Source organism: Vombatus ursinus, unplaced genomic scaffold, assembly GCF_900497805.2.
Source record: "Vombatus ursinus unplaced genomic scaffold, bare-nosed wombat genome assembly UNPS02014801.1, whole genome shotgun sequence".
Lineage (NCBI taxonomy): Eukaryota > Metazoa > Chordata > Mammalia > Diprotodontia > Vombatidae > Vombatus > Vombatus ursinus.
The window spans coordinates 10,715,396-10,728,513 of record NW_020954579.1 but is presented as its reverse complement, the minus strand read 5'-3'; the positions used below and the strand labels follow the sequence as shown (position 1 = coordinate 10,728,513).

At 38.7% G+C, this 13,118-nt stretch overlaps 1 protein-coding gene across 1 annotated transcript in view; it reads right to left on the bottom strand.

The window, feature by feature from the left end:
• Nucleotides 1–4,797: 4,797 nt before the first annotated feature.
• EFCAB13 (EF-hand calcium binding domain 13) overlaps nucleotides 4,798–13,118 on the bottom strand; it is a 180,397-nt gene continuing 172,076 nt past the window's right edge. The window contains exon 30 of the mRNA XM_027872969.1: nucleotides 4,798–4,886. Within this exon, the coding sequence (XP_027728770.1) occupies nucleotides 4,798–4,886 (89 nt within the window). The remainder of the gene's footprint in view (nucleotides 4,887–13,118) is intronic.

Sequence of the window (13,118 nt, the reverse complement as noted above, 5' to 3'; positions counted from 1 at the left end):
TACAGAGAAAGGGGCCCACATATAAGAGAAGTTGTGGAGGTAGAAATGACACTCGTCAATGGATTAAATATGTAGAGTGACAGAGAATAAAGAGTCAAGGACAGCAATGTGGTCGTGAACTTAGGTTACTAGGAGAATACTAATGCTCTCAACAGGAATAGAGAAGTTCAGAAGAGCAAAGGGTTTGGGGAAAAGATAGTGAACTCTGTTTTGGACATGTTGAATATGAGACGCCTGAGGAACACTCATTTAGAAATGCCCAATAGGCAGTTGGTGATGTATGAATAAAGTTTAGGAGAGGAACTAGGGAGAAATATATACATAGGGGAATCATCTTCATAGAGAAGTTCATTGATTCTTTGGTAGCTGATAAGATTACCAAATTAGAAAGGTTAAAGTGAGAAAGGAGAATAGAACCCCAAACAGAGTCTTGGGGCTCTATAACCAGTGGACTTGGCAAGAGACACTTGTTCAGCATTGCTGGCAAAAGAGATATTAGTGCTATTGTTGTCCTTTCTACATCTTAGTAAATAATTTTCAAGAGATTGCTCTGGCCATCCTGGTGATGAGCTTCTATAAGCTTCTGTAAGTGAGGCTGGCCCTCAAGAAACAGATCTGTAGTTCATCATTGGGCCAAACTTTAAACCCTCCAGCTTGGCAGTATCTGTCAGAACTTGTATCCCATTGGCAGAGCCTGGGAGAACGCAGTGTCAACTCGATGCCACCATAAGGCAGCCAAGTAGGACTTCAGTGGAATGCATTTCCTTAGGTCTACTGGTTTTAATAACCATTCTGAATTCAAACTTTTTTTTTATGGTCATGGGCACTCTTATGCTTTTCTTGAGTTACAGGGTATATTTGGAGTATCTGGCACTCTAATAAGAGTCATTAGGTGACAATGACCTCAAGATAATTAGCTTCATGACTATAACTAACTTCATGACATAAGAAGAGAGTATTTATTAATTATCTACTATGTGCCAGCTGAGCAGCTAGGTGCTACAGTGGATAGAGCACTGGGCTTGGAATCAGAGATACTCATCTTCATGAGTCCAAATCTGGCCTTAGACACTTACTAGAGGTATGACCCTGGGCAAGTCACTTAACCCCAATTTGCCTCAGTTCCTCATCTGTAAAATGAGCTGGAGAAGAAAACAGCAAACCACTCCAGTATCTTTGCCAAGAAAACCCCAAAAAGGGGTCACAGAGAGTCAAACATGACTGAAGTGACTCAACAACAACCAAAAAAATGTGTCAGGCACTGTGCTAAGAGCTTTACACATATTATCTCATTTGATCCATTTGACCTCTGGGAAGTAGGTGCTATTATTATTCCAATTTTGCAGTTGAGGAAGGTGAAGCACACAGAGGTCAAGTGACTTGTTCAGGGTCACATAGCTAGAAAGTGTCTGAGACCAGATATGAACTTGGGTCTTCCTGAGTCCAGGACCAGCTCTCTATTCCCTGCACCATCCAGCTGCCTCTGCCTCCCTCAGAGGGGAGATTTGGGTGGAAACCCAGTATAGGAATTCTCTCTTGGCACAAATAAATAAATAAAAGGACCACAGGAAAAAACCAGGTCCTTGTAAACTGGGCATAGTGAGTAATCACCAATAGAAAGTTTCAAGAAATAAATAGGTACACTGACACTCAGACTGCGCTTCAGGACATAGGATGTTGCTTTGGGCAGTTACATGGAATTCCTGTCACATGTTTCTTGACAGCCCTGCCTTAATAAGTCCTCTCTGTTGCATACTCCCTAATAACCAACCCATTGCTATTCCTGCCATATTCTACTTCAAGAGAGAAGAACATGAATCCCCAAAGACTGTTCCTGAGGCAGCTAGATGGTGCAGTGGGTAGAATGCTGGGCTCAGGAAGACTTGAGTTCACATCTTGCCTCAGATACTTCCTTAGCTGTGACACTGAGCAAGTCACTTAACCTGTGTATACCTGGTGTCTCAACAGAAAGAGATAGCACCTTCCTCACAAAGTCGTTGTGAGGATCAAATGAGATAATATTTGTAAAGTACTTAGCACTGTGCTTGGCACACAGTAAGAACTTAATAAATACTCATTCCTTTCCTTCCCATTTCACCACTACTGTATCCTTCCCTCAAACCTGAACCTTGTGGAGAACACCTGGAAATTTAGCTTTGCCTTTTGAATGAACAGAGATACTTACATAATAAACATAACCCAAGAGAAACCTGGAGTACTTACTATCAATCTTGACAGCTGGCAATACCGTGCTAATGTCTTCTTTAGTTACCTTGACTCCCAAGCTCTCCAGGGTAGGGGCCAGATCACTGACCATGACTTTCCCATCAGAGATTTTTGAGATAACATCACCTGCATGTTCTAATCCTACATGTACATATAAATCAAAATGTAAAATGATTAGGTTGGTGAGTCTAAAGAAACATATAAAATACTAATTTGATGAATGCATTTGTTTTCTAGAGCAGGAGCTCCTTAGTCTGGGGCACTGAAAGACTTCATGTGTTGTTATTTGCATCCATAAAAAAATACTACTTTGGATGAAATGGTAATAAAATCATTTTTTATTAAGCAGAAAAAAGTAAAATACTAATTCATGCCAACAATAAAAGGGCACACATTTCATAATTAAGAGTGTGGTCTAGAACCAGAACCTCCTTTTCCTTGCTAATGTTTCATTAACAATCAGTGTGGTTGTGGTTTGTCCTTCATTATTTGCAATTTACCACAAGCTCTTTGACTTCAAGGGCTATACGGGCCAGGGCTGTTTTTATCTGTTGGATATTCCTTTATGTTCCTTCTCACCTTTGAACTTTGAATGTTAAAGCAGTATGAGGTCTCCAGATGGTGGTACTCTACTGTGGGGATCCAGATTAGTATCGGGTTGGATATAGGGATAGGCTTTGCTAACGGATGCACTAAAGGGTTGCACTCTGGGCCAGTTAAAATAGTTTTGTCAGTTCCAGTTGACAAGGCTGGCTCCAGGACCTCCTTAAGCTCCTCTTTAAGAGCACTTGATTCTAAACCAAGCCAGACCAACCACCTTCCTGCCCTTTCTCACAAATGTGCACCTATTCACGTGCATGCACACGAACTATCCAGGATGGCTAAGAAATGCAAGCGGGGGAAGGGGGCCTCAGGTAGGATGGGGATAGGATGGTTCTGTCATGGCCCCTGTGAAATTTTTCCTTTAGGTGGGAAATTGATTTTGATCTGGAAAAATGACGTATATACTAAAAGGCTTGTCCTCTCCTGCTCTAGTCTAATCTGCTCCCCTAAATGTGAACTCTAAAGATTTGCCAGGAGCAATCATGGGCAAAATTCCTACCCATCCTTCAAAGTTCAGGTCAAACAACTAACTCTTCATGAACCCTTTCTATGTCACTCTGGCCAACAGAGAGATCTTCCTTCTCTGAATTCATTTGTACTTATTGCCTTTGCCACTTATGTAATAAATCTTCTACTATATCTGGTAACATTTCTTATTTTACTATATTGTATTTATTTAACATGGACAATTTTTTTAACTTCTGCATTGTCTTCATTAACTATGTGTTGCCTTCCCAATTATACTTTTAAGTTTATTGAGGATCTAGATCTGATTTGATTTAATATACATACCTGATAATAAAAAGCAAAATATATATAGAAGCTACTCAATTAAAAGTTGTGGACTAATTAAATTTACAAAACTTTATAAAGCTTAAAAAAATGCAACAAATAGTTTAGAGTTTCTGAATTGCCATTTAAAACCATCTTTCTATTTAATAATAATATTTGACTCCTCCGTTATTGCCCTTATGCTGGGTGCCCCCCCAGCACCCCCAGCTTTTCAGCTTCTTTTTGCATGTTGTCTCCTCTCGTTAGATTATAAACTTTCTTCACATTTGTGTCCTCAGTGCTTAGCACAGTTCTGGCACATAGTAGGTGCTTAGAAAATGTTTACTGATTAATAAAGTAGTCAAATTGAAAAGAAAGAGGGTTGGTAAAACCCTTTTAAAAAGTTAAATTCATATATTTAAAAAGTCACAAAGGTGCACTAATACAAGAATAGAAAGATTTCAATCATCCTTGCTTTGAAATTCATACTTACGTTGACCTTCCAAAAATTTTTCAGTCTTAGATAAAACATTAACAAAGTCCTTTAAATTAACTCCTTCGTGTTCTATAAAAGAGAGTAAAACACAATTCAGAGGATAGAATAACAAAGGAAATCCATAAAATAAAGTCTATCAATAACAAAGTAAAGTGAGAGGCTGGTGAACTGCTAAGCCTTTATTTCCTTTTGTCTTTTATATACGCAGCAGCGATGGTCTACTAAAAAGAGCAGTAAATATGAAGTCATTGGACCTGGGTTCATATACCTGTTCGGCTATTTCCCAACTGAGTGACCTCGGGTAAGACACTAACCTTTTGGGGCCTTGGTGTCTATATCTGTAAAACAAAGAATGTGGAAGCTAGATGACCTCTGCCCTCCCTTCAGGCTGTACTTCCAATGATCAATCACCCCTAGAGTAAAGCCTGTCCATGAAATCAACTTGAAAAATTTCTTCTTCATAAACCCTGAATTTATCATGTCTATGTAACTTCCACACCTTTTGCCATCTCCACAGAGGCATCGCGACAGAAACCTTCCATTCAGAGAAGGGACCGGCCAGCTGGTTAGAGCCCCTACCCATCATTCCCTGGGTTCCAGTGGCCTAAGGACTGGATCTGGGAAACATGATCCAGAATGCTCAGATGCCATTGACATCAAATGAGAAGATGGCAGAAGTTTTGGGAGTCATTTTTTTCTAGTTACATGGAGAAGCAGTTCATTCTCCCAGACTCCTTCTGGAGGATGAGGAATAAGGAGCCATGGTAGCCTGATGGAAGTCTGGTGGTGGCTGAGGACAAGCATGAGCACAAGCTTGTGAAAATGGCAGAACCCGCGCCACAGAACCAATCTCCCTTTCTGAACGCAAAGCAGGGAATCAGGAAAGAAAGGCCTCTTGAAGGAGGTGGAGTCCTAGAGACAGGGAAGGCAGTTTAGCAATTCCAAGCTGCAGAGGTGAGAAGAGAGGATTCCAAGTGGATTGAGAAGGGAGAAGTGAGCTTGTTGGGCCCAGAGGTAGAAGGTCGAATGTCACATATGGGGAATGGGAAGTGGCCCATTTTGACTGGAACATCGAGAGCTGGTAAAGGGGGAAATGTGTAATCAATTAGCCTGGGAAGAAATTTGGAGCTAAACTGTGAAGGGCTTTATAAGTCAAACAGAGGAGTTTATATTTTATCCCGGAGGCAAGATAGACAGTTGAGTTTCTTAAGCCGAGGACTGATACATAGTCAGACCACAAAATGCTGGATGTTGAGTAAGGCAAAACCTGGGTTTAAATCCTGCCTCTGATGTTTATTAGCTGTATGACAATGTACAAGTTCATTTAACTCTCTTGGCTTTAGTTTCCTCATCTGAAAAGCGAGGATGATTGATATCTGTAGTACATATAGCACCTCCTAAGGCTGTGGTGAGGATAAGGAAGCCTTTCATTGTCTTCCCAGATTGTCCTTCCATCCTCACCCATCCCAGGTTACCTTTGTATCGGCTTTGTTTGTGTTATATATAAATCTGTGGATATGGATGTGGACTCCTTGTTAGAATGTAAGCTCCTTGAGGTCAGGGACTATTTCACATTTGTTTTTGTATCACCAGCACCGAGCACAGTGCCTGGCACGTAGCAGGCATTTTAAATACATATTTGTTGATCGGTTGACCAAATAAGATATATCATATAAAGTACTTTGAACGTCTTAAAATTCTAACAAAAAAATCTTGTAATCATGATCCAAAGATAGGAATTTTGGCTATAACATGGGAAATAGCAGATAGATAGATAGATAGATAGATAGATAGATAGATGGATGGATAGTTGTTTAAGTTACGTCTGACTTTCTGTGACCCCATTTGGGGTTTTCTTGGCAAAGATACTGAAGTGGTTTGCCATTTTCTTCTCTAATTCATTTTACAGATGAGGAACTGAGGCAAACAGGGTTAAAAGTGACTTGCCCAGGGTCACAAAGTGTCTGAGGTTGCATTTGAACTCAGGTCACCCTGACTCCAGGGCCAGGACTCTATTCACTGTGCCACTTAGCTGCCCCAGATAGATATAGCTATATAAATGTACTCATGTGAGTATATATGAGTGTATATATGTGTACTCTTAGTATATATACATATATGTGTGTGTATGTGTGTACACACATATATATCCTCAGTACTCACATACTCTGAGCAAGTAATGGTGTATTACTCACCATCAACCTCCACAGATTTCAATGCCTCATTAAGTTCATCTTGATTCAGAGAAACCCCCAAATTCTCCATTGTAGGTGTGAGCTGACTAACGTTGACATTCCCATCAATGAGGCTGGCAAAAACATCACATGCGTGTTGTAGTCCTATATGTATGTAATAAATCAAATTGCAAAATTAGTAATTTGGTGGGTTTTAGGGAAACATTTAACACATGATGCTGAGAACAAATGTGTTTCCTTAAAACTGTTGTTCTTGGACCTGGGCACTCAATGAAGTAGTCTGAAATCTAAGCTCCTCCACATGTCTGGCAACCTAAAAGATATTAATGGCATATTACATCATGCTAAAGAGGCCATGTTTTATTAAATAATCATAAGTAGAGTACTAACACATGCCATATTAGGCTGTAAGCACCATCTGAATTGGGATTGTTCCATTCTTTGCTTCCTAAGCAACTAAAACAGGGTCTGGCACAGAGTAGGTCCTTAATAAATGCTTGCTTGTTTGATTGAATAATTAATGCACAAAGTGAGAAGATAGAAATGATTCATGGAACATATGGAAAATTCCTAGAATTTCTTCTTTGATTATAATAGGTTGGCAATAAGTGTTAGCTTATTCTCATATAAGAGATTATTACCATTATTATAGAAATTCTAATAACCTGGAATTAAGTACAATCTTTCCATATGGTCATCAACTACTGAATTTTCTGTTTTGCCACTTCCCCCCATCTACATCTTAGATCTCAAAGCAATTTTGGTTTCTTCAGAGCTTGCTCTGCTCTTGGAATTCATATAAAGATGGATAATGATGGGCAAAGAGAAGTTTTGACTCATGATGGCCCTTAAGGGATTTACAATTTCCAATGTCTTGAGGTCTCTGGTTGAACAGATAAGATTTCAGGTCCTAACAAAGATTTTCAGATACTTTAGGATTATTGTTGGACTGAAACCAACCAGAGCTTACCATAATCTCTCCTCATCTCCCAGCTACTTCTTTTCTCATTGGCCAAGGGGAAGGAGAAGTTAAAAACCTCCAGAATAGAAGGTGATACAGAAAGAAAGATAGCATGGAACTTAACAATGTTCCCCTGGGTTCTTCTAGGACATGAATTGGCCTGAATGTGGAGATGAAAACATAGGCTGCAGAAGACTTCCCCTTTACTGGTTCTATTCACATTCCAAATTGCTAATGATAATCCTGGACAGTAACTTTATCCATCCTTCAAGTAAAACCTATCTAGCTCATGTCTTACCTCCTAGGTAAAGATTTTTAAAAGCTCATTCCAGTCTACAGAATTCTGAACTCATAGTGTTTATCATCTTTTTCCTTTGATGGCAATTTATGCATAGTTGTTTTGTAATTATTTAACACAAATTGATACAACTTTTCTCCCTTAACTCTTACACCTTGCCTTTCAACCTAAGCTCCCTGAAAGCCAGAACCATGCCTGATACATCACCAAAGGGCCAGTAGCTATTAGTTAAATGTTTTGTTTAGTTATTTTTCAGTTGTGCCCACCTCTTTGTGACTCCACTGGGGGTTTTCTTGGCAAAGATATTGGACTGGTTTGCCATTTCCTTCTCCAGCTCATTTTACAGATAAGGAAACTGAGGCAAATTGGGTTATGACTTGTCCAGGGTCACATAGCTAGTAAATGTTTGAAGCCAGATTTGAACTCAGATCTCCTGATTCCAGGCCTGGTAACGTATCCATTGCACCACCTAGCTGCCCCATTGGACGCAGTAGATACTTTATGAGGGGCAATCGGCAAGAGTGGATAAAGTGCTGGACGTGGAGTCAGGAAAACCTGGGTTTAATCCTGTCTCTGATACTGACTAGCTGTGTGACTAGCAAGTTATTTAAATGTTTTCTGCCTCAGTTTCCTTATCTGTAAAATGGACATTTAAAATACCTATAACGCCTGCCTCAAAGCATTACTATGAGGCTCAAATGAGATAAGGTATGAAAATGGTTTGCAAATTTTAAAACATTACCCTAAATAGTCTATTATTATCAATATTAAATATCAGTTGATTGACTAAATACACAGAATTTCACTGCCAACATGTTTATACATACATACATATACATATACACATATACATACATATGTACATACACATATACATATACACACACACACACACACACACACACACACATATATATACATAGGTTTGGGCATTCCTGGTTTGTCATTTAATATTGTCCTCCTATTTAATAAAGGAATGAAATAGGAAATGGGGACAAAGGAGGTTATTGGAAGAGACACAGATATTTTAATTGAAATACTATTGGCAGAAGAAAAGGGAGATTATAAACATCTTCCTTTTGAAATTCATACTCACGTTTACACCTCTGAAATTTTTCCATTTTAGCCAGTTTCTTGAAAAAATCCTTTAAATTCACAGCTCCATCCTCTACAAAAGGGAACAAAAATCCATTTAGATATTTCCAGAGAAGAGACAGTTTACCCTATAAAGCCATCCTACAATAATATACAGAGTAAAGTCAGAGATTAGAAATTATGGTAAACTAGGTTCAGACTAAGAGCTGTGTCATAAACTAATCTGAGAATGAGGCATCAGAACAGGACTTCAGGGGAGGATGATCAAATAAATGAAGGAAAAATTCATATAGAGGTGTTCATCTGACCTCAACATTAGAGCAGTCACAGGATCACAGGGGATGATTATATATTTGGAGATTGAAGAGAAGTCATATAATCCAACCTCCTCATTTTACAGATGAAACCCAGAGGGATTAAGTGACTTCCTAAGGTCACACAGGTACTAAATTGGCAGAATCAGGATTCAATTCAAAGTCCTTTGATTCCAAAAGCCAGGACTCTTTCCACTAGTTATTGCCAAAGTTTCCTTCTTTAGGTAAACGGATTCCTGTGACACTTTAAGACAGGGATTATTTAACCTTCTCTGTGTCATGGACCCCTTTGGCAGTCTGCTGAAGTTTGGACCTCTTCTCACAATAATGTTTTTAAATAATTGAAGGGAATTTCATTTTGAGGTTTGTGAAAATAAAGATGTAATATTTGCCCCCATCCAAGTTCACTGACCTCCTCACCCCAGACCCTTTGGATCCCAGGTTAAGAACCTAGATTTACCCAGGTTAAGAACAGGATTCATTTTCTACTTCTCTTAACCCAGGTTAAAAACAGGATTCATTTTCTATCTATCTATCTGACAGATAGAAACATAGAAAATAAAAACAGACAGAAAATGAAAAATATAAATATATGTATATAGAAAAAATTTTATCTCTGTGTATATATATGTATGAAGTAGAATTTTTCTATATCTGCATATAGAAAATTTTTCTACAAGTCAAATTTTCTCCAAGGGTGTACCCATATGTCACTGTTCCCACTGTTAAATATAATTTTAAAAATTGTGACTGAAATCTATGTAGCTGTGTCCTTTTGTTGTTATGAAATTTCTTCATATTTTTATTCATGATTACTATAAAATGTGATTGCTTAAGTTAGAAAGATTCTCATTTAGGGGAGGAAGGGATAGGACAGTGGGGAGACTCTGTTAGGCAGCTTCTCTCCCTGAGCAAAATGCTTGTAAAATGATAAATATATCTCTGATGCTTTTTATAAAGCAAAAACACAAGCTGTAGATTCTTTTCTTCAACAATATTTAACAGTTCCCACCCCACCCCTCTCCACAAACCCACCACTAGAACATAAGGTCCTTGAGAGTAAAGATAAGGTCTTTTTTCTTTTAATCTTTATGGGCACTGTGCATTGCATATATTAGGCACTTAATAAATCTTTGTTGAACTAAGTTATATAAATGGGGCACGTGGAGAAATCACTTAATGGACCTGGATGCCCTATTGGGACGAAGTTTTGTGAGGTTCATAGAATGTCAATACAGCAATAGTGCCTCACTTCCCCATCCCCAAATCTTAACCTTGTGAAGATTCCATCCATGGCTGGAAATGTAGCTGTGACAATGAAAAGAAAGTCTGTTCTCTAATATGCTACCAAGCTTGCAGTACTCACTTTCAGGCTGGACTGATTTCAGAGTTTCCTTAATCTCCTCAGATGTTAAATTCACTCCCAATGTCTCCAAAGTAGGTGACAAATCATCCATCTTCACTTTCCCATCCTTTGTACTGCTGACAAATTTACATGCATTTTCCATTCCTATACATACATAGAAATCAAAGTATAAGACTGTGTTGGATTAGATATAGATATAAGTAGGTGTGTGTGTGTGTGTGTGTGTGTGTGTGTGTGTAGGCAGCTAGGTGGTGCAGCAGATATAGCACTAGGCCTGGAGTCAGGAAAACTTGAGTTCAAATCTGGCCTCAGATATTTACTACCTTTGTAACCCTGAGTAAATTCACCTAATCTCTGTCTACCTCAGTTTTCTCATCTATAAAATGAGGATAATTATAGCGCCTAGCTCCCAGGGTTTTTGTGAGGATCAAATGAGATAATATTTGTAAAGTACTAAGCAGAGTGCCTGGCACATAGTAGGAGCTTAATACAAGCATATGTATATGTGTGTATATATATATACGTACATATATGTGTGTATATGTTTGTATAGCTATATATACACACAATGTGTGTGTATATACACACATATATACTATATACATATATATGTATATGTATATGTGTGTGTGTGTGTGTGTGTGTGTGTATATATATATATATATATATATATACCCACAATTTGTTGTGGGAGGAAGAAGCATTTATTTTTGGTATAAGTTTGGAACCTCACTAAAGTGACCCAAGAACTGAAAGACCCTGTATGTTCCTGCTAGTCATTATAAAAAAAATTGACTGTGTTTAAGACAATAACAATGAGGTGAAGCTTTATAACATTGTCACAAATATAATATTACTATTTCTCCCAAAAGGAGGCCCCATGGTACAGTGGACAGCATGATGTGTTTGGGTCAGAAGACCTGGATGTAATTCCTTGCTCTGCCTATACCACATGAGTTATATAGATTAGTGATTTAATTTCTCTAGGTCTCAGTTTCCTCAGCAATAAAATGAGAGGGTTAGAGCAGATGACTTCTGAAGTCTCTTTCATTTCTTCCATAGATCTGTGATAGTATGATACTTAAAGGGGGAATGAAGCCATATTTAAAGTGCGGAAGTTCCCAGAAGTACCTTCCTTCTTGAAAGTGATTGATTAATAATCAATACCATCCAATGCAGGATAGCTAAGTGGTGCAGTAAATAGAGTGCCAGCCCTGAAATCAGGAGGACTTGAGTTCAAATCCAGCCTCAGAAACTTATGTGACCCTGGGCAAGTCAATTAACCTCTGTTTGCCTCAGTTTTCTCAGCTGTAAAATTAGCAGGAGAAGGAAATGGCAAACTGTTCCAGTATCTTAGCCAAGAAATGCCCAAATGGGTTCACAAAGAGTCAGACACAATTGAAACAACCAAACAACAAACCATCCAAACCCATTCAAGAGTCATAATATAGTTGACATTTCTATAGCATTTTAACACTTTCAAATCACTTTATATGAATTATTCCTTACAGGTTTCACAACCATTCTGTGAAGCAGGTACTGAATTTATCCCAATTTTATAGATAAGAAAATTGGAACTCCTCAAAATTGCATGACTTGCCTATGGTTAAACAACTAATAAATAAATGTTAGTGGTAGGATTTGAACTCAGGTCATACTGACTATCAACACTGCTATAAAATAATGTTTGAAAACAAACAGGGCACCTAAGTGATGTAGTAAATAGAGCCACCTGCCCTGGAATCAAGAGAGCCTGAGCCTGAGTTCAAGTCAGCCTCAGACACTTAACTAGCTAGCTGTGTGGGCAAATCACTTAACCCCAATTGCCACCAAAAAAAAGAAAGAAGGAAAAGAAAACGGCAAGCAAAAAGCTCTGACAATGATATGAAATTATCCACGAGCAACCAGACTTTAAGTGATTTGTGGCCCAATGAAGATTGTGTGGTTGTTGAATACTCCCTTCTGCTCTGTACATAGACAGCTCTGAGCACCTCCAGAGAAACTTCTGCCCTCAGGGAAGGGGTGAAGATGAAGGGATATACTGTTACTTCACAACTGTCCTATAAAGAGCACTTAGGAGTTAGCTATAGATATTTTTAAGACCTTCTTTTGAAAGGCAGGTTCCAATTATTCTTTGACGCTTCTGAAGTATATTAGTAGTATTACAAGTCTGCACCAAAACACACCTACCCTGCTCTTCCTGTAGTAGCAAAGAATCTGTGGAGAAGGGGAAAATGTTGGAGGGAGGGAGACATTCTAGGGAGGGAGACAACCATAGAACCCCTGGGAAACAGGAGTTGCCCTGGGTTTAGGGATGGTGACATAGAAGGCAAAAATAGTACATGCTCTGATTTGACTACCTGGAGACTCAGGGTTCACTAATGGCCATCTTTCAAGGCCAAGTTCAAGGTCTTCCTTTTCCACGACCATTTCAGCTCACAAAGGTTTTTCTCTTCTCTGGACTTAGCATATCTTATAATTTTTATCACTTGGGGAGAAATTATTGATGGTAGGTCATAGATTTAGAGCTGAAAGAGACCTCGGAAGCCATATGGTCCAATTCATTCATTTCACAGATGGGAAAAATGAAATGCCAGGAAGTCTGATGACTTCCTGAAGATCACATATGTAGTAAGGTAGGATTCTGAACTAGGTTTTCTGACTCCAGAATCAGTGCTTTGTACCACACAGGCTTCTCCCTTAATTTTGTCCATTTTGTAGCATTTCTTAAGTAACTGTTTTACTTCTGTCTTCATATTCCCAGCACCCAGCACAGTAGTAGACAGTAGACTC